Below are 21121 nucleotides of genomic sequence, written 5' to 3'. Positions count from 1 at the left end.
ATGCACCAGTCCCACCACAGCCCTGTGCAAGGGACTTTAAAGCTCCCCCAGTCTCAGCTCCCTGCCTAAGAGCTCAGCTCAGGGTCCGCTCGGGCAGGTTCAAGCCATTCCCCTTGGCCTGGCCCTGCATCCCTTGTCCCAAGCTCCTCATCCCATCCCTGCATCCCTTGTCCCAAGCTCCTCATCCCATCCCTGCATCCCTTGTCCCAAGCTCCTCATCCCATCCCTGCATCCCTTGTCCCAAGCTCCTCATCCCATCCCTGCATCCCTTGTCCCAAGCTCCTCATCCCATCCCTGCATCCCTTGTCCCAAGCTCCTCATCCCATCCCTGCATCCCTTGTCCCAAGCCCCTCTCCAGCTTTCCTGCAGCCCCTTCAGGCCCTGGAGCTGCTCTGAGGGCTCCCTCAGAGCTGTTCTTGGCCACCGTCCCTGGCACTGCTGGGTGGATGTGGCACTGCCAGGCGGGATGGGCACGAGTCCTGTGGCCATCCCAGTGTGTTTGCCTTGGCTGGCAGCCCTGGCCTCGGCTGCAGGCTGTGGTCCTGTGCTGGGGCAGTGAGCCAGGCCTGGCACTGGGTACAGGCACCAGGATCCCCACAGTGATAGAACCATAGAACCCCAGCCTGGGATGGGTTAAAGGGACCTTAAATCCCATCCAGCTCCAACCCCTTCCACTGGAGCAGCTGCTCCAACCCCTGTGTCCAACCTGAGCACTACCAGGGATGGGGCATTCCCATCAGGACCCTATTGGGGAACACGGGATTCATCCGGCTCCAGGGTCTCCTCCACACCAATGGAACCCAATGGATGCCCTGGAGCACCAGCACTGATGGTGCCACCGAGCGGCCCCGCTCCGGCTGCGGGTGCGGGGGCTCCATCCTCATCCGTCGCTGCCTCCGCAGCCTACGGCCCCTTTAAGGCTCCGCTCCAGGCTCGGCTATGGGGCAGCTCGGGACATCCCTGATGCGCTGGAGCTCGGCCCCATTGCCGGGGGGTGCGGGAGCTCCGCGGGACCCAGCGGCCGTCACGAGGGGCTGAGTCAGGGCTATGGGGGGGGACGATCCTGGGCCCCGGCCAGAGCCTCAGTGGGGTGCGGGTGATGGCTCAGCACAAAGCGGAGCCGTTCCCAGCACTCCTGCTACGGGAGCCGGGCATGGAACCAAGCAGAGCCCGGAGACAGCCGCAGCACAGCCCATGCACAGCTCCGGTACAGCCCCGGTACAGCCCCGGAACAGCCCCTGCACAGCCCCGGTACAGTCCCGGCCTCATCCCCACAGCGGGGGGAAGGAGAATCCCCATGAGCTGCTGGGATGGAGACCCCATCCCATGGGAGCATCCCTGGGTGCCTCAGTGCCACAGGACCCATCCCCATGAGCATCCCTTGATGCAGGGCCAGAGGAGTTGGGGTGTTCAGCAGGAGCATCCCTGTTGGCTGCAGGACCCCATCCCACTGCTCCCTCAGCCGAACACTGTCCCGCTTGGCTCTGGTCTGTCCTGGGACGGGATTGGGATGGGAAACGGGATGGGGACACGGATGGGGATGGGACCAGAGCCTCACTCCCTGTCCCCTCCAGCCGGGTGATGGCAGAGCTGCCACCAAAGGTGCCAGTGCCTCGATCCTGCTCCTCCCACCCCCATCCCTGCGGCTGGAGCCAGAAACCCCAAGAACAGACAAAGACAATGGGGGAAAGTCCTTTTGGGATGGAAAATGAGCTCATGGAGGCTGGGATGGGGCCAGCGCTGGCACCGGCTTGTGGAGGATCCCGCTGGCAAAGGGGAGGAGGCAGGACCCAGAGAGCTCCTCCTGCATGGGGGCAGAGCACCCCGAACCTCAGAGCACCCCGAACCTCAGAGCACCCCAAACCTCAGAGCACCCCAAACATCCCTGCACCCCAAGCCTCAGAGCACCCCCAAACCTCAGAACACCCCAAACTTCAGAGCACCCAAACCTCAGAGCACCCTGAACCTCAGAGCACCCAAACCTCAGAGCACCCAAACCTCAGAGCACCCCCAGACCTCAGAGCACCCCCAAACCTCAGAACACCCCAAACCTCAGAGCACCCCAAACCTCAGAGCACCCCAAACCTCAGAGTACCCCCAACCTCAGAGCACCCCCAACCTCAGAGCACCCCGAACCTCAGAGCACCCCCAACCTCAGAGCACCCCCAACCTCAGAGCACCCCCAAACCTCAGAGCACCCCAAACATCCCTGCACCCCCAACCTCATCCCTGTCCCGTTCCCTGTGCTCCCCCCATCCCTCTCCGTGCCGGGCCCTGCTCCAGGCTTGGATCCTGCTGGATCTGGGCTGGGCTTTGGCTGCGGAGCCGGCTCAGCAGAGCCAGGACCTGCCGGGTCCCTAGGCTCGGCCGGAGGCAGCACCGGATGCGGGAGGCTGCGGGGAGGGGGGGGCAGGATGGGGGATGGGGGGGGTATGAACCCACCGCATTCCTCACCATGGGAAAAGGCAGCGTTATACTGGGAAGGACTGGGATAGCCCAGGGGGGTGGGATCGGGACCCCCCCCAACCATGGCACTGTCAACACTGGGAACAGAGGCATCCCCTTAGCGATCCTGGCCCCATTGATCATGAAGGAAGGGACAGTGGGTGTCCAATGGGACCAGGGCATGGATCCATCCCATGGGTCTCATCCCACCGGTGCCCAGTGTCCCTCTGCCCAGCTCAGTGGGGCCGCAATGGGATGCTCCGTAATGCCAAGGGATGCTGCTCACGCTTGGAACTGGGAGCTGGGTCAAGCATTGTCTGGGATACTGGGGATACTGGGGGATGCTGGGGACACAGTGCAAGGGCAGTGAGGACACTGTGGGGTGCAAGGAGAGTGGGGACACAGTGCTGGGGACAGCAGGGACAGGGTTCGAGGGTGGTGGGGACACTGTGGGGTGCTGGGGACACAGTGCTGGGGACAGTGGATGTGGTGTGAGGATGAGGGGCACATTGTGATGGGGATTGGGGGACACTGAGTGATGCTGGGACAATGGGGACCCCGTATGGTGCTGGGGGCAGCAGGGACGTGGTGGGAGGGGGGTGGATCCGGTGTCCCCTCCGGAGGGGGCTCTCGGAGCTGCCGGTTACATGGAGGGGGGAGCTTGGTTGTACCCCACAGCTCCGGGGGTCCCGGGGTGCCAGTGTCCCTGTATCCCAGTGTCCCAGTGTCCCTGTGTTCCAGTGTCCCAGTATCCCAGTATCCCATTGTCCCAGTATCCCAGTGTCCCAGTATCCCAGTATCCCAGTGTCCCTGTATCCCAGTGTCCTGGTGTCCCTGTATCCCTGTGTCCCAGTGTCCCGGTGTCCCTGTATCCCAGTGTCCCAGTATCCCAGTGTCCCAGTGTCCCAGTGTCCCTGTGTTCCAGTGTCCCAGTATCCCAGTATCCCATTGTCCCAGTATCCCAGTGTCCCTGTATCCCAGTGTCCTGGTGTCCCTGTATCCCTGTGTCCCAGTGTCCCGGTGTCCCTGTATCCCAGTGTCCCAGTATCCCAGTATCCCATTGTCCCAGTGTCCCAGTGTCCCATTGTCCCATCGCCCCAGTGTCCCAGTACCCCAGTATCCCAGTGTCCCAGTATCCCAGTATCCCAGTGTCCCTGTATCCCAGTGTCCCAGTGTCCCAGTACCCCAGTATCCCAGTATCCCATTGTCCCAGTATCCCAGTGTCCCAGTATCCCAGTATCCCAGTGCCCCAGTATCCCAGTATCCCAGTATCCCAGTGTCTCATCGTCCCAGTATCCCAGTATCCCCCCTTGCAGGGGGATGGGGTGAGGGGGGCGTGGATGGGATGTGATGGGATGTGATGGGATGTGAGGGGAGGGCCGAGCAGCTCCGGGCCCGTTCCCGTTCCCGTTCCGCTCCGGCCATGGCGGGGCTGCCTCTGCCGCTGCTGCTGCTGCTGCTGCCGGTGCTGCCGTCGGTGCCCCCCCCCCGCCCCGGGGCCACGGCGATGGGCGCCCCTGCGAGCCCCGCCCCCCCCAGCACCGCTGCCCCCGGACCCCTGCCGGGGGGGGCGGCCGGGACCACAGGTACGGACCGGGGGGGGGGGGCTCGGAGCACCAACCGGGGGGGCGGGGGGAGAGCGGCAGGGGGTGTGCACAGCTCTGTACATGTGTGTGTGTGTGTGTGCATGCACATGTGTGTGTGTGCACATGTGTGTGTGAGTACGTGTGTGTGTGTGTGCTTGTAAATGTGTGTGTGCATGTGTGTACATGTGTGTGTGCACATGTGTGTGTGTGCACGTGTGTGTGTGCATATGTGCGTGTGTGTACGTGTGTGTGTACATGTGTGTGTACACGTGTGTGTATGCTTGTAAATGTGCATGTGCATGTGCATGTGTGTGTGTGCATATGTGTGTGCATATGTGTGTGTGCATGTGTGTGTGTGTGCACATGTGTGTGTGCATATGTGTGTGTATGTGTGTGCACATGTGTGTGTGTGCACATGTGTGTGTGCATATGTGTGTGTATGTGTGTGCACATGTGTGTGTGTGCACGTGTGTGTACATGTGTGTGCACATGTGTGTGTGTACATGTGCGTGCATATGTGTGTGTGCACGTGTGTGTGCGCAAGGATGTGTGTGTGTGCAGGGATATGTGTGCAAAACTGTGTGCATGCACAGCCCTGGGTGCAGGGGGTTGCACAACACTAGTGTGTGTGCATGCATACACAGGGGTGTGTGCACAGGGATGCACATGTAGGGATGTGTGTGCAGGGATGCAGGGATGCACACGCAGGGATGCACACACAGGGATGCACACACAGCTCTGTTGGTGGAGGGCTGCACACCTTTATGTGCACGGTGGGTGTGGGGTGTGTAACAGGTGGTGGCTCAGAGTGTGTGTACATGTGTGTGTGTGCACAAGTACACACATGTGTGGTTTGTGTGTGCATCTGTGCATCAGCCTGACTGAGGGATGCAGGGGTCACTGGGGGTCACTGGGCCCCTGCTCCAGGTGTTTCTATGGACCCCAGTGCCCCGGGACACCCCTCTATGGGGTCCTCACCACCCATGGGGTCCCCATCACTGCACCTGGGGTCCCAGCACTGAGGGGTCCCTGTGCCCGTCCCCAGCCTCAGCACCCAGGAGGAAGCTGGTTCGGGTTAAAGTGGTGAGGAAGAAGGTGCTGAAGAAGAAGGTGCTGAAGAAGAGGCCGAAGGCTCCAGCCAAGGACACGGCTGCTCCACAGGAGCATGGTAGGTACCCTCAGCACCGGGACATGGCTGCAGGGGCACACACAGCTCAATGCTGAACACACACACACGTGTGAGCCGGGTCTGGCTGTGCCCTCACACACCAGAACACAGGGGCACACACACCTCAGTGCTGCACACACCTCAGTGTCACACACACACCTCAGTGTCACACACACACACCTCAGTGTCACACTCACACAGGTGTGAGCCGGGTCTGGCTGTACCTGGCACACACCAGAACACAGGGTTACACACACCTCAGTGTCACACTCACACATGTGTGAGCCGGGTCTGGCTGTGCCCTCACACACCAGAACACAGGGACACACACAGCTCAGTGCTGCACACACACCAGAACACAGGGTTACACACACCTCAGTGTCACACACACCTCAGTGTCACACACACCTCAGTGTCACACACACCTCAGTGTCACACACACACACAGGTGTGAGCCGGGTCCGGCTGTACCTGGCACACACCAGAACACAGGGTTACACACACCTCAGTGTCACACACAGCTCAGTGTCACACACATGTCAGTGTCACACACACCTCAGTGTCACACACACACCTCAGTGTCACACACACACAGGTGTGAGCCAGGTCCGGCTGTACCTGGCACACACCAGACCCCCCCCCCCACAGGCTGTCCCCCCCTGGGGCTGGAGTCTCTCCGGGTGCAGGACTCACAGCTCCGCGCCTCCAGCCACAAGCGGTACGGGCTGGGAGCACACCGCGGCCGCCTCAACATACAGGTACAGCCGGGGGGGGGGTGTGCTCTGTGTGTGTGTGTGTGTGTGCATGGTGTGTGCATGGTGTATGTGTACTGTGTGCATGGTGTGTGTGAGCTGGGGGGGGTGTGAGCTCTGTGTGTGTGTGTATGTGTGTGAGTGTGTGAGCTCTGTGTGTGTGTGTGTGCATGGTGTGTGTGTGTGTACAGCACATGTGAGCAGTGTGTGTGTGTGTGTGTGCTGTGTGCATGGTGTGTGTGTGTGTGCACGGCACATGTGAGCTGGGGGGGTGTGAGCTCTGTGTGTGTGCTCTGTGTGTGTGTGTGTGCATGTGTGTAAGTGTGTGTGCTCTGTGTGTGTGTGTGTGTGCACGGGACATGTGAGCTGTGTGTGTGTGTGTGCATGGCATGTGCATGGCATATACATGTTTTGTATGTGTGGTGTGTGCATGGTGTTTGCATAGCACATATGTGCTGCGTGCTGCTGTGTGCATGGTGTGTGTGCCATGTGCATGGCACATGTGTGCTCTGTGTGTGTGCTGTGTGTGTGGTGTGTGCATAGTATGTGCATGGCGTATGCATGGCGTGTGTACGCTGTATGCATAGCACGTGTGTGCCATGTTTATGCCATGTGATGCCATGTATATGGTGTGTGCATGCTGTGTACATTGAACACGTATGCAGTGTGCATGGTGTGTGCATGCCATGTGTATGGCGTGTGTATGCTGTGTGCATGGCATGTGTGGTGAACACAGTACCTAGTGTGTGCATGGCATGTGTGCTGTGTGCATGGCACACATGGTGTATGCATGGTGTAGCATGGCACATGTGAGCTGGGGTGTGTATACATGGTGTAGCATGGCACATGTGAGCTGGGGGTGTGTATACATGGTGTAACATGGCACATGGGCTGTGCACAAGCATGCACAGTGTGTGTGCTGTGTGTACAATGTGAACACACTGTGCATGGCTCCTGTGACACCCGCATGTTGTGTGACACGGGTGCTGTGCGCACAGCACTCCTGCTCCATGCAGCGTGTGCTGCCCTGTGCCTGTCACACAGCATGGGCCCCACATCCCCCATGTGCTGGGACCGGGGCCTGGGGGCTGGTCCCTGCATCCCCCCCCCCATCCCTGCTCCCCCATCCCTGCATCCCCCATCCATCCCTACATCCCCCCCATGCCCCCCCCCATCCCTGCTCCCCCCCATCCCTGTCCCCCCCATCCCTTCATCCCCCCCCATCCCTGCCCCCCCATAACTCCATCCCCCCCATCCCTGTCCCCCCCATCCCTGTCCCCCCCAGTCAGGGCTCTACGATGGTGACTTCTACGACGGGGGCTGGTGCGCGGGGCAGGAGGATGTGGGGCAGTGGCTGGAGGTGGATGCTCGAGGCCTCACCAACTTCACCGGAGTCATCACCCAGGGCCTCAACTCCATATGGACGTAAGGGACCCCACAGGCGGCCGGGGGGTGTACCCGGGGGGGGTACCCGGAGGGGGTACCCGGGGGGGGCACCCACTGACCCTGTCCCCATGCAGGTACGATTGGGTGACATCCTACAAGGTGCAGGTCAGCAACGACACCCACACGTGGCACCCGTGCCGCAACGGCACCGAGGAGGCGGTAGGTGCCCATGGGGTGTCATGGGAAGGGGAATGGGGATGGGGACCCCCAGCACCACCAGTACCACCGGTACCACCAATACCACCAGCACCACCAGTACCACTGGTTCCCCAAGCAGAGTGAGGCCACGGAGGGGTTCAACCACACTGGGGGGGGGTTTACCGGTACTGGGGGTTTACCGGTACTGGGGGTTTACCGCTACCTGGTGTTTACCGGTACCAGGGGTTTACCGGTACCGGGGCTTTACCGATACCAGGGGTTTACTGGTACCAGGAGTTAACGGTACCGGGGTTTACCGGTACCAGGGTTTACCGGTACAAGGGGTTTACTGGTACTGGGGGTTTACCGGTACCAGGGGTTACCGGTACCAGGGGTTACCGGTACCAGGGGTTAACGGTGCTGTTTGGCACTGGGCTCTGTTGCCTTTGGCTCCCCCCCCCTGAGCATCCTCCAGCACTTCCCCCCTGCACAAAGGCTGCTTGTACCACTGTGGCCCCCCCGGCACATGGAGCAGCCCAGGGCACTCGGGTGTGCGTGGCACATCCGGCACTGCTGGAGCTGACCATGGCTGCCCTGTGATGGGGGGGTGCAGATGGGGGGTACGTGTGGGGGTGAGGGGGACACATGTAGGTTTGAGGATGGGGGGGGGGCACACGTGGGTGTGAGGATGGGGGGGGTCCCAGTACCAGGTTTGGGGTCCGGATGCGGCCGCGGAGCCTCAAACCCTTGGGGGGCAGCAGCGCCTCTGCTGAGCCCTCAGGGTGCAGCCCCCCCCGTGCCCACGGCGGACACCCACACATCCCCCCCCCACATTCCCCATTGCCCCCCCCCATCCTCACAGCCCCCATTGCACACCCCCCCACAGCCCCCAAAGCACCCCCCCCAACCCTCACAGCCCTCATTGAACACCCCTCCCACCCTCACAGCCCCACACCTCTGTATCCCCCATCCTCACATCCCCTCATCCCCACATCCTCCCTTTCCCACAGCCCCCATCCCCACATCCCTATATCCCCCAACCCCCCATCCCCACATCCCCCATCCCCACATCCCAATATCCCTACATCCCCCATCCCCTCCCCTCCGTTCCCCCGCAGGTGTTCCCCGGTAACCAGGACCCCGAGACTCCGGTGCTGAACCTGCTGCCGCAGCCGGTTGTAGCTCGGTACCTGCGCATCAACCCACAGTCCTGGTTCCCCAACGGCACCGTCTGCCTGCGGGCAGAGGTGCTGGGCTGCCCCCTGCCCGGTGCGTGCCCCCCCCGGTCCCTGCCTGCACCAGTGCCTGCACCAGCACTGACCCCATACCCTCTCCCCACAGACCCCAACCGCCCCCCCCGGCAGCCCCTGCCCACTGCCGGCCTCGACTTCCGTCACCACAACCACACGGAGATGAGAAAGGTGCCGGGACCCTGGGGTGGGATGGGGGATCAGCACCCATGGGTGCCCCACACCTGGGGGCTCAGCACCCATGGGTGCCCCACACCTGGGGGCTCAGCACCCATGGGTGCCCCACAGCTGGGGGCTCTGCACCCATGGGTGCCCCACAGCTGGGGGCTCAGCACCCATGGGTGCCCCACAGCTGAGGGCTCAGCACCCATGGGTGCCCCACACCTGGGGGCTCTGCACCCATGGGTGCCCCACACCTGGGGGCTCTGCACCCATGGGTGCCCCACACCTGGGGGCTCAGCACCCATGGGTGCCCCACACCTGGGGGCTCAGCACCCATGGGTGCTCCACACCTGGGGGCTCAGCACCCATGGGTGCCCCACAGCTGGGGGCTCTGCACCCATGGGTGCCCCACAGCTGGGGGCTCAGCACCCATGGGTGCCCCACAGCTGGGGGCTCTGCACCCATGGGTGCCCCACAGCTGGGGGCTCAGCACCCATGGGTGCCCCACACCTGGGGGCTCTGCACCCATGGGTGCCCCACAGCTGGGGGCTCAGCACCCATGGGTGCCCCACAGCTGGGGGCTCAGCACCCATGGGTGCTCCACACCTGGGGGCTCTGCACCCATGGGTGCCCCACAGCTGGGGGCTCTGCACCCATGGGTGCCCCACAGCTGGGGGCTCAGCACCCATGGGTGCCCCACAGCTGGGGGCTCAGCACCCATGGGTGCCCCACACCTGGGGGCTCAGCACCAATGGGTGCCCCACACCTGGGGGCTCTGCACCCATGGGTGCCCCACACCCGGGGGCTCTGCACCCATGGGTGCCCCACACCTGGGGGCTCAGCACCAATGGGTGCCCCACACCTGGGGGCTCAGCACCCATGGGTGCCCCACAGCTGGGGGCTCAGCACCAATGGGTGCCCCACACCTGGGGGCTCAGCACCCATGGGTGCCCCACAGCTGGGGGCTCAGCACCCATGGGTGCCCCACAGCTGACCCAGAGCCCTGTGCATGGTGCAGCTGATGAAGAGGGTGAACGATGAGTGCCCCAACATCACCCGGGTCTACAGCATCGGGAGGAGCTACCTGGGGCTCAAGATGTATGTGATGGAGATCTCGGATAACCCTGGGATGCATGAAGTGGGTATGTGGCATGTGGGGTGGGATGGGGTGGGAATGGGATGGGATGGGATGGGGATGGGATGGGGTGGGGTGGGTGGGATGGGGTAGGATGTCCAGGCTGGTGCAGGATGGGGATGGGGTGTTCAGGGACATGCAGGCTGTGCAGACATATGGGGAGAACAGGAATGCTCAGGCTGTTGCAGATGGATGCAGATGGGATGGAATGGGATGGTGATAGAGATGGGGATGGGATGGGAATGGGGATAAGATAGGGTGGGGATGGGATGGGAATAGAGATGAGGATGGGATGGGGATGGGATGGGATAAGATAGGATGGGGATGGGATAAGACAGGATGGGATCAAATGAGATCAGATGGGGTGCCCACAGCAGTGTAGGATGGGGACAGGGTGTCTGCAGATACCCAGGCCAGTGTTGGAAGATGGGGATGGGATGGGTTGGGATGGGGATAGGATGGGTTGGGATGAGGATGGGGATGGGATGGGAAGGGTTGGGATGGTTCACCCGGGCTGTCTCAGGCAGCTGGGGACAGTCCCCAGGGATGCCTGGTCTATCCCAGTGCCCAGAGGCCTGTGGCATCCCTGGTCCCCCCCCCCCCCCGGTCCCATTCCCGCAGGAGAGCCGGAGTTCCGCTACGTGGCCGGGATGCACGGGAACGAGGTTCTGGGCCGGGAGCTGCTGCTCAACCTCATGGAATACCTGTGCCGGGAGTTCCGTGCCGGCAACCCGCGTGTGGTGCAGCTGGTGACACAGACCCGCATCCACCTCCTGCCCTCCATGAACCCCGATGGATATGAGACTGCCTACAAGCTGGTAGGGCCCCGGTGCCGGTGCCGGTGCTGGTGCCGGTGCCGGTGTTGGGGGTGGGCACCGTCCCAGTGCCGTCCTGGTGACCCCATCCCATGGCAGGGTTCAGAGCTGTCGGGATGGGCCATGGGACGCTGGACCTATGAGGGCATCGACCTCAACCATAACTTCGCCGACCTCAACACGGCTCTATGGGATGCGGAGGACAATGATTTGGTGCCACATGAGTTCCCCAATCACTACATCCCCATCCCGGAGTACTACACCTTCGCCAATGCCACGGTGAGCCCTGTGCCGGTCCCACTGTGCCGGTCACCCTGTGCCAGTCCCTCTGTGCCGGTTCCCCTGTGCCAGTCCCCCTGTGCCAATGTGCCGGGGGATGCCCACCATCCTGGGCATGTAACCCATGGGGTTTGCCCATGGAGCTATGGGGGTCCAGCCATGGGGATGGGATGGGATGAGGATATCCAGGATGGTGCAGGATGGAGATGGGGTGGGATGAGGATGCCCAGGGTGATGCTGATGAATGGGAAAGGGGGGGACAGGGCTGCCCTGGTTGGTGGCAATGGATGGGGATGGGAAGGGACACACAGGCTGGCGCAGGATGAGGATGGGATGACCCCCAGGATGGTACAAGATGAGGATGGGATGAGGACACCCAGGATGATGCAGGGTGAGGATGAGGATGGGATGAGGACATCCAGGATGGTACAGGATGAGGATGGGATGGGATGAGGATGGGATGGGATGAGGACACCCAGGATGGTGCAGGGTGAGGATGAGGATGGGATGGGATGAGGATGAGGATGGGATGAGGACACCCAGGATGGTGCAGGTGTCTGTGTATGGGAATGGGAATGGGAGAGCGAATGGGAACGGGAATGGACGGGAATGGGAATGGGAATGGTATCCTGGTTGGGATGCCCAGGCTGCTGCAGGCTGTAGTTTGGGGTTGGACATGCCTGTGATTGTGCCTTCACCCGTCCCCTCTGCGGTGCCGCAGGTGGCACCGGAGACGCGCGCGGTGATCGCCTGGATGCAGCGGTTCCCGTTCGTGCTGAGCGCCAACCTGCACGGCGGTGAGCTGGTTGTCACCTACCCCTTCGACATGACCCGCACCTACTGGAAGGCGCGGGAGCCGACCCCCACCGCCGACGACGGCGTGTTCCGGTGGCTGGCCGCGGTGTACGCCACCTCCAACCGCGCCATGGCCAGCGAGCAGCGCCGCCTGTGCCACCACGAGGACTTCACCCGCTACGGCAACGTCATCAACGGCGCCGACTGGCACACGGTGCCCGGCAGTGAGCGCGGATGGGATGGGGATGGGGATGGGGGGGATGGATGGGGATGGGGATGGGGGGGTAAGGATGGGGATGGGGATGGGGATGGGGGGGGACGGATGGGGACCCCCTGATCCCCCCCTATGTCCTGTATAGGTATGAATGACTTCAGTTACCTGCACACCAACTGCTTTGAGATCACCGTGGAGCTGTCGTGTGATAAGTTCCCACATGCATCTGAGCTGCCGGCAGAGTGGGAGAACAACCGGGAATCACTGCTGCTGTACATGGAGCAGGTCAGGGGGTCGGGATATGGGGGGACACAGGTTGGGGTCCCCAAACACCCCAAGGGTCCGTTGTACCCCATGCACCCCACAGTGTGTGTGTGTTCATGGGTGTGCTCCCCAGGTTCACCGTGGGATTAAGGGGGTGGTCCGGGATGGAGACACGGAGGAGGGGATTGCCAACGCCATCATCTCTGTGGATGGCATCAACCACGATGTCCGGACGGGTATGGGGGCATGGGGGAAGGAATGGGATTGGATTTGGGAATTGGGGATGGAAATAGGATTAAACTGGGAATGAGGATGGGGATAGGAATAGGATTGGGAATGGGATGGGGAGAGGAATGGGACTGGGGATGGGAAAGGGAATGGGATTGGATTTGGGAATTGGGGATGGAAGTAGGATTAAATTGGGAATGGGGATGGGGATAGGAATAGGATTGGGAATGGGATGGGGAGACGAATAGGACTGGGGATGGGAAAAGGAATGGGATTGCATTTGGGAATAAGATTTGAGGATTGAAATATGATTAGGTTGGGGATGGGACAGGAATGAGGCAGAAATGGGGATGGGATTGGGAAGGGGATGTGAATGGGATGAGGTTGGGAATGCGGATGGGGATGGGAATAGGTTTAGGAGTGGAAATAGGATTAGTCTGGAAATGCGGGGGGGGATAGGAATAGGATAGGGACTGGAAATGGAGACAGGAAAGGAATGGAGATGGGATGGGGAGTAAGGATGTGAATGGGATGGGGCTGGGAACGGGATGGGGCTGGGAACGGGATGGAGAGGGGAACGGGATAGAGTTGGAAATGGGATGGAGTTGGCTACGGAATGGAGATGGGAACGGGATGGAGATGGGAACGGGATGGAGATGGGAACGGGATGCGGTTGGGAACTGGATGGGACTGGGAACTGGATGGAGATGGGAACCGGAGCTCCCTTGGCCTCAGCCTCGCACGGTGACTACTGGCGGCTGTTGAACCCTGGCGAGTACGAGGTGACCGCACGGGCCGAGGGCTACGGGGCAGCCACGCGGCGGTGCCGGGTGCCCTTCGAGAACGTTCCCACCCCCTGCGGCTTCCGCCTGTACCGGACACGGCCCCCGGGGCGGGGGAGGCACCGTCTGCCCCCGGACCCCCCCCTGCGGCTGCAGCGGCAGCGCCTGCGCCGTCTGCGTGCGCACCGTCGGGCACCGTGAACGGGGGACCGGGGGGGGACCGGGACCGGGAGCGGCGCTGCCGGCGGCGCTGAACAGTAAAGATGGAGACGTGAGATCGGGAGCGGTGTGGAGGCGGTGGGAGGAACGGGACGGAGAAGGAATGGGAGAGGGAACGGGAACGGGAACAGGAGAGGGAACGGAAGAGGGAACGGGAATGGGAACGGGAGAGAGAATGGGAATGGTAACGGGAACGGAGAGGGAACGGGAACGGGAGAGGGAATGGGAACCTGAATTGGAACGGGAATGGGAACGGAAGAGGGAACGGGAATGGGAATGGGAACGGGAACGGGAACGGGAGCGGGAATGGGAACGGGAATGGGAATGGGAACGGGAGAGGGAACGGGAACGGGAATGGGAATGGGAGAGGGAATGGGAACGGGAATGGGAATGGGAACGGGAACGGAAATGGGAACGGGAACGGGAATGGGAATGGGAGAGGGAATGGGCAAGGGAACGGGAACGGGAATGGGAATGGGAACGGGAATGGGAGAGGGAACGGGAATGGGAACGGGAACGGAGCAAGAGAGAGAACGGGAGCGAACCGGACACCGCTACTCCGCAAGCCCCGCCCCTCCCAGTGAGGACACGCCCCCTCTGGTCACGCCCCCTCTGGTCACGCCCCCTCTGGTCACGCCCCCTCTGGTCACGCCCCCTCTGGTCACGCCCCCCCAGTTGAAGGTCAACGGAGCCCCCACCCCCTTGGCCCCTCCCCTTGCTCAGCCCCGCCCACCTGGGTAGCTGTCCCGCCCGTGACGTCAGCCCTACGCTGAACGCCTATTGGCTGTTGGAAGCGGGAGGGGTGTGTCCCGACTGGCGCGGTGGCCAATGGGCTACGAGTCCTGCGGGTGTCAGGCGGGAGCTGGAGGCGGTACCGGTGCGGGCGGGGGGACACCGGGAGGGGTCGGGGGGGGCAATGAGGGGGGTCTGGGACCATGGGGGTGATGGGGAGGGGGCTATGATGGTGGGGTCACGGGGGGGGGGGGGTCTAGGATCATGGGGGCATTGGAGGGGTCCAGAAGGGCTGGGACCATTGGGGTTGAGCATGGGGGCACTGGGTGATGCTGGGGACACTGGGAAGGAGTCTAAGACCTGGGGGATGCTGTGGCCATGGGACATTGGGGGGGGGCAATAGGGTCTATATTGTCCAATGGGGTGGGACTACAGGATACTGAGGGGGGGGCTTCAGGGATGTCTGGGACCATGGGAGCAATGGGGAGGGGTCTAGGGCAATAGGGGTATGGGGTCACTGATGTGAGTTCATGGGATACTGGGACTATGGGGGCACTGGGGAGCATCTGGTACCATGGGGCATTGATAGGGACATGGGGGCATTGGGAAGGGGCTGAGCAGCAGTGCCGGGACCATGGGAGCATTGGAAGCATCCAGGGGTGCTGGGGGCACTGGGTGGTCTGATGGGTGCTGGGGGGGTCCCCATAGGTTTCTAAGGGGGTCCCAATGGTGCAAGTGGGGTGGATCTATGGGGAGGGCTGCGGGGTGGCTCTTTGTGGGGTGGGGAAGTGCCCCCTGTGGGGCAGAGCACCCTGTGCAGTGCAATGGGGGCATCCCCATGGGGCTGGGGCACCCACCAGCTCCCCCCCCCACCCCACTCATACCCCCAGGTCTGACCCCCCCATAGCACCACCATGGTCCCGTTCCACATCCGCCTGTACCGGGACAGTGACTCTGATGCCGTACGGGAGGTGTTCGCAGCCGGGATGCATGAACACGCTCCGGCTCTGTGCCGGCACCTGCTGCGGCAGCCGTGGCTGCTGCTGGTGCTGAGCTGCACCTGCTGCCTGCTGCTGGCCAGCGCCCGCTCGCTGCTGCTGCCCATGCTGGTGCTGGCGCTGGTGCTGGCGCTGGTGCGGCACAGCGTGGGCTGGGCATGGGGAGCATACATCCAACACTGCCTCAACACCGACCTGCGCCACATCACCGCGGCCTATGGCGCTGGGGCCGGCGCACGGTTCTGGGTGGCGGAGGTGGATGGGTGCGTGGTGGGCACGGTGGGAGTGCGGCCGGTGGCGGCTGAGGGTGGTTATGGTTATGGTTATGGTGATGGTCATGGTGATGGTGCTGGTGATGGTGACGGTGATGGTGCTGGTGATGGTGATGGGGAGCTGGTGCTGAAGCGGATGTCGGTGCGCCGCGGGTACCGTGGGCAGGGCATCGGCACCGCGCTGGCCAGGACGGCGCTGGCATTCGCGGCACAGCGCGGCTGCAAGGCTGTGGTGCTCAACACGCTGATGGTGCAGCACGAGGCACGAGCGCTCTATGAGCGCCTGGGGTTCCGCCGGCACCGCCAGTATGTGCTGCCCACTGTCTATGGGTATCTGGCCAACTGCACCATCACCATGTACCGGTATGAGCTGGATGGCAGTGAGGGAGCTCTGGCACCGCAGCGGGAGCTGGGGGTGATGGAGACATGGAACCATCAAACCAACCAGGCTGGGAATGTGCTTCCAGACCATGAGGTCCAACCAAGGACCAGCACAGCCAACACTGCCCCATGGCACTGAGAGCAGCATCCTCAGCTCTGTTCAACCCCTGCAGGGCCGGTGCCTGCAGCCCTGCCCTGGGCAGCCTGTTCCAATGCCTGAGCACCCTCTGGGGCAGGAATTGTTCCTCAGCTCCATCTAAACCTGCCCTGGTGCAGCTTGAGGCTGGTTCCTCTTGTCCCATCCCTTGTTCCTTGGGAGCAGAGCCCAGCCCCTCCTGGCTCCATCCTCCTGCAGGCACTTGGAGCCATCAGGTCCCCCCTGAGCCTTCTCTTCTCCATCTGAAACCCCACAGCTCCCTCAGCCGTTCCCCATCTCTTGTGCTCCAGGCCCTGCTCCAGCTCCATTCCCTTCTATGGCCCCATCCAGCCCCTCAATGTCCCTCTTGCAGTGAGGGGTCCAGCACAGGGGCAGTGCCCAGGGCATGGGATGCATCCTGGCACCCCCACACGCTCCCCCCCCATGCTGTGCATTGGGGGTGCTGGATCCCCCCAGTTCACCCATTGCCATGGTGCATCCCATCTGGATGCTGCCATCCCCACCCCATCCATGTCCCTGCTTTCCCACTGGAATCCAGGACTGGTTTCCCATTGGGAGCTGTGTCCTGCCTGGCCCCAAAGCCTTTGGGGGGTTCCCTACATGTGCCCCCCCATTGGCCGCTGTGCGGTGTCTGTGTATGGGGGGGTTAACAATAAAGGACCATCCACAGCACTGGACCCCATTGTTCTTCCTACATTGGGATGGGATCTTGGGGTGGGAATGTCACTGGGATGATGGCACCAGCACCATAAGGACCTCCATGAGAATGGTCCAGCACTGGGGGGGGGGGACTGGGGGACACCAACCTGGACCCAATGAGCATTACCATAGTGCATAGGGATGACCCCCCCCGTGGCAATGGGTGTCACTGGGAAGGGGACCATGGTCAGGATACCCCTGAGACCCCTTGTGCCCCCCTTGGACCTCCTATTGCCCCCCTTGGATCTCCTATTGCCCCCCCCTTGACCATCCTTGTGCCCCCCCTTGGACCTCCTATTGCCCCCCTTGGACCTCCTATTGCCCCCCTTGGACCTCCTATTGCCCCCCCTTGGACCTCCTATTGCCCCCCTTGGACCTCCTATTGCCCCCCCTTGGACCTCCTATTGCCCCCCCGTGGACCTCCTATTACCCCCCCTTGGACCTCCTATTGCCCCCCCTTGGCCATCCTTGTGCCCCCCTTGTACCTCCTATTGCCCCCCCTTGGACCTCCTATTGCCCCCCTTTGATCTCCTATTGCCCCCCCTTGGATCTCCTATTGCCCCCCCTTGGATCTCCTATTGCCCCCCTTGGCCATCCTATTGCCCCCCCTTGGACCTCCTATTGCCCCCCCTTGGAGCTCCTATTGCCCCCCTTGGACCTCCTATTGCCCCCCCTTGGAGCTCCTATTGCCCCCCTTGGACCTCCTATTACCCCCCCTTGGACCTCCTATTGCCCCCCCTTGGCCACCTTTGTGCCCCCCTTGGACCTCCTATTGCCCCCCCTTGGATATCCTATTGCCCCCCCTTGGCCATCCTATTGCCCCCCCTTGTCTATCCTTGTGCCCCCCATGGACCTCCTATTGCCCCCCCTTGGATCTCCTATTGCCCCCCCTTGGACCTCCTATTGCCCCCCCTTGGACCTCCTATTGCCCCCCGTTGCCCATCCTTGTGCCCCCCTTGGACCTCCTATTGCCCCCCCTTGGACCTCCTATTGCCCCCCCTTGGCCATCCTTGTGCCCCCCTTGGCCATCCTATTGCCCCCCTTGGACCTCCTATTCCCCCCCTTGGACTTCCTATTGCCCCTCCTTGGACCTCCTATTGCCCCCCTTGGACCCCCTATTGCCCCCCTTGTCCATCCTTGTGCCCCCCTTGGATCTCCTATTACCCCCCCTTGGCCATCCTATTGCCCCCCCTTGGACCTCCTATTGCCCCCCCCTTGGATCTCCTATTGCCCCCCTTGCCCACCCTTCTGCCCCCCCATCCTTTGCCTCCGGTACAGAAGTCAACCCAGTGATCCTAAATGAACAGGGCAAAGTCCTCATCCCTTTGTCCCTTTCCCCCCCCCATAAAGGGGCTCTTCAAGGGGGGGTCCACACTTCCAATGGGGATTGGGACACCCCCTTAACAATGGGACCACTTAGAATGGGGGGTGATGCTGAACCACTGGGGATGGGGGGTCCGGGTGGGGGCGGGGGGCGGGCGGAGCCCGCCCCCCGCCCCCACCCGGACCCCCCATCCCCACATCAATGGTACCCCCCTATTACCCCCCTATTACCCCCCTATAAGCCACATCCCTCAGCGCCTGCGCTCACTGCATCCCCGAAGCCATCGTTACCGGTAAGACCCAAACGTCGGGGGGGGGACAGACGGACACGACACACGCATCCCCCCCCCCCCCCCGTTATCATTGGGACCCCCCAATGGGTGCAATAGGAGGGGGTGAATGGGGCTGGGGGAGGAGAATGGGGGTGCGGGGGGTGAAGACCCCCCCTTGTAATGGGGTTAAATGGGGACCCTCGGGTTAAACAAAGGGGGGCAAAGGTGCGGGGTCTGCTTTGGGAAGTGGGGGTACAATGGGGGCTAAGGGGGGGGGCAGTGTTATGGTTCCCATTAAGCTCCCTATAATGGGGTCAGTGCGGATGCTCGGGGTGGGTTTGGCAGCTCCGGACCCCATTTCCTGGGGGGGAACCCCTTTGCCCCCCCCAAACAGGAACCCCTTTGTCCCCCCTCCAAACAGGAACCCCTTTGTCCCCCCCCCCCCATAGGCACACACAGAGGTCCTGTGCTCGGGATGGGTCCTGGGGATGCTCGGGGGGGAACACCCCCAAATCCTCCCGTTGTTCCCTTTCCCCCCCCCCCGGTCCCTGCTCCTTCGGGATCCCATTCCCAGCTCATCCCTGCATCCTGGGGGGGGGATGGATCCCGGCGGCTCCATGGGGGGGGACGGGACCCCCTGTGCCCAACCCCTTTAACCCCTCCCTCCCCATGGACCCGCAATGGGACCGGACCCCAAGCACAGCTGCTGCCATGGGGACTGGGATGAGATGGGAGCTGATTGGAGGGGTTGGGGGGTCCCAAATGGGGGGGAGGGGGCTGGGATGGAGCTCGGCAGGGAGGGGAGGGGTTTGGGGGGGCTGTGGGGGGGGCAGCCCCAAGGACATGGTCCAGGACCCCCTGTGATGGGTGCACCCCCAGAGCAGGGATCCTGCCCCTGTGCTGTGGGATGGGGAGAGCTGAGAGCAGCTCCAGAGCCTGAAGGGGACACAGGGAACATGGAGAGGAGCTTGGGACAAGGGATGCAGGGATGGGATGAGGAGCTTGGGACAAGGGATGCAGGGATGGGATGAGGAGCTTGGGACAAGGGATGCAGGGATGGGATGAGGAGCTTGGGACAAGGGATGCAGGGATGGGATGAGGAGCTTGGGACAAGGGATGCAGGGATGGGATGAGGAGCTTGGGACAAGGGATGCAGGGATGGGATGAGGAGCTTGGGACAAGGGATGCAGGGATGGGATGAGGAGCTTGGGCTTCCAGCTGGGAGAGGGAAGAGCTGGATGGGATACAAGGAAGCTCTTCCCTATGAGGGAGGTGGGACATGGGAATGGGTTGAAGCTGTGGCTGCCCCATCCCTGGCAGTGCTCAAGGCCAGGTTGGACACAGGGGCTTGGAGCAGCTGCTCCAGTGGAAGCAGTTGGAGCTGGATGGGATTTAAGCTCCTTCACCCCAACCCAGGCTGGGATCCCATAGCTCTATATGGGGTGATGCTGCCAGCACAGTGATGCTGAGCCCTGCAGGATCTATGGGGGATGCTCAGTTCCTGCCCATTTCCCGTCCCCGGATCCAGTGCCCGGTGCCCCCCGGTGCCCCCCGGTGACCCCCATTGCCACCCCACAGGTACCCATGGCATCCTACCGCATCCGGCACTACCAGGACCAGGACTTTGAGGCCGTCCGGAGCCTGTTCACCCGCGGGATGCTGGAGCACAGCCCAGCCGGTTACCGGCACGTCCTGCGCTCGCCCCGCGTGCAGCTCCAGCTGCTGGCGCTGTTCATCCTGGTGCGAGCGGCCGGTGGCTCCTGGCTGCTGGCGCTGGGCTCGCTGGCCCTGGCGCTCGTGGCCATCTGGCTGCTGGTCCAGTCCTATGCCACAGCTTACGTGCGCCACGCGCTCGGCACCGACATGGCCGACGTGCGCGGCACCTACCTGCGCTCACCGCACACGTGCTTCTGGGTGGCCGAGGCCGACGGTGCCGTGGTCGGGATGGTGGCGGTGGAGCCGCCGGAGGATGCGGCCGAGCGGGCCGAGGCGCTGGAGCTGAAGCGGCTGTCGGTGAGCAGGGAGCACCGCGGCTCCGGCATCGGTGCCGCGCTCTGCCAGGAGGTGCTGAGCTTCACCCGCGCCCGCGGCGTCGGAGCCGTCGTCCTGTCCACGTCCATGGTGCAGGTGCCGGCGCAGAGGCTCTATGAGCGCCATGGCTTCCGCAGGGTGGGCAGCACCAGCCCCTCGCTGCTGGCCGCGCTGCTCTGCTTCCGGGTGTTCCGGTACCGCTGTGACCTGCACGGGGCTGCCAAGGCTCCGCCGCGCTAGGGGATGGCACCGGCACCGCGGCACTGTGGGGGGGATGCCAAAGCACAGCCAGTGCTGGGCCTGGTGTGAAAGACACTGATGGAGTATCCCTGGCACCAATGGAGCATCCCTGCTACTGCTGCAGCATCCCTGGTACAGCTGCAGCATCCCTGGCACAGCTGCAGCATCCCTGGTACCACCAACAGCATCCCTGGCACTGCTGCAGCATCCCTGGTACTGCTGCAGCATCCCTGGCACTGCTGCAGCATCCCTGGCACTGCTGCAGCATCCCTGGCACTGCTGCAGCATCCCTGGTACTGCTGCAGCATCCCTGGCACTGCTGCAGCATCCCTGGCACC

At 62.8% G+C, this 21121-nt stretch overlaps 3 protein-coding genes across 3 annotated transcripts; all 3 read left to right on the top strand.

Annotated features, from left to right (window-relative positions):
- Positions 1-3952: 3952 nt before the first annotated feature.
- On the top strand, positions 3953-13697 carry CPXM1 (carboxypeptidase X, M14 family member 1). The gene is made up of 14 exons (XM_034064770.1): positions 3953-4031; positions 5077-5199; positions 5848-5957; positions 7237-7376; positions 7472-7556; positions 8654-8804; positions 8877-8956; positions 9966-10089; positions 10704-10900; positions 10997-11176; positions 11898-12195; positions 12331-12470; positions 12583-12685; positions 13413-13697. The coding sequence occupies exons 1-14, from the start codon at positions 3953-3955 to the stop codon at positions 13658-13660; spliced, it is 2058 nt and encodes a 685-aa protein (XP_033920661.1). The 3' UTR covers positions 13661-13697.
- A 1610-nt stretch (positions 13698-15307) lies between these two features.
- LOC101871479 (probable N-acetyltransferase camello) lies at positions 15308-16301 on the top strand. The gene is made up of 2 exons (XM_034064894.1): positions 15308-15701; positions 15780-16301. The coding sequence occupies exons 1-2, from the start codon at positions 15325-15327 to the stop codon at positions 16198-16200; spliced, it is 798 nt and encodes a 265-aa protein (XP_033920785.1). The 5' UTR covers positions 15308-15324; the 3' UTR covers positions 16201-16301.
- Positions 16302-18485: 2184 nt separating this feature from the next.
- On the top strand, positions 18486-20850 carry LOC101867895 (N-acetyltransferase family 8 member 3-like). Its single transcript, XM_034064897.1, has 2 exons — positions 18486-18533; positions 20091-20850. The coding sequence occupies exon 2, from the start codon at positions 20097-20099 to the stop codon at positions 20781-20783; it is 687 nt and encodes a 228-aa protein (XP_033920788.1). The 5' UTR covers positions 18486-18533; positions 20091-20096; the 3' UTR covers positions 20784-20850.
- The last annotated feature ends 271 nt before the right edge of the window (positions 20851-21121 follow it).

The sequence above is a fragment of the Melopsittacus undulatus genome, chromosome 7, assembly GCF_012275295.1.
Source record: "Melopsittacus undulatus isolate bMelUnd1 chromosome 7, bMelUnd1.mat.Z, whole genome shotgun sequence".
Classification (NCBI taxonomy): Eukaryota; Metazoa; Chordata; class Aves; order Psittaciformes; family Psittaculidae; genus Melopsittacus; species Melopsittacus undulatus.
Note: the sequence above shows the minus strand (reverse complement) of the source record. Positions and strands in the feature narration are given on the sequence as shown.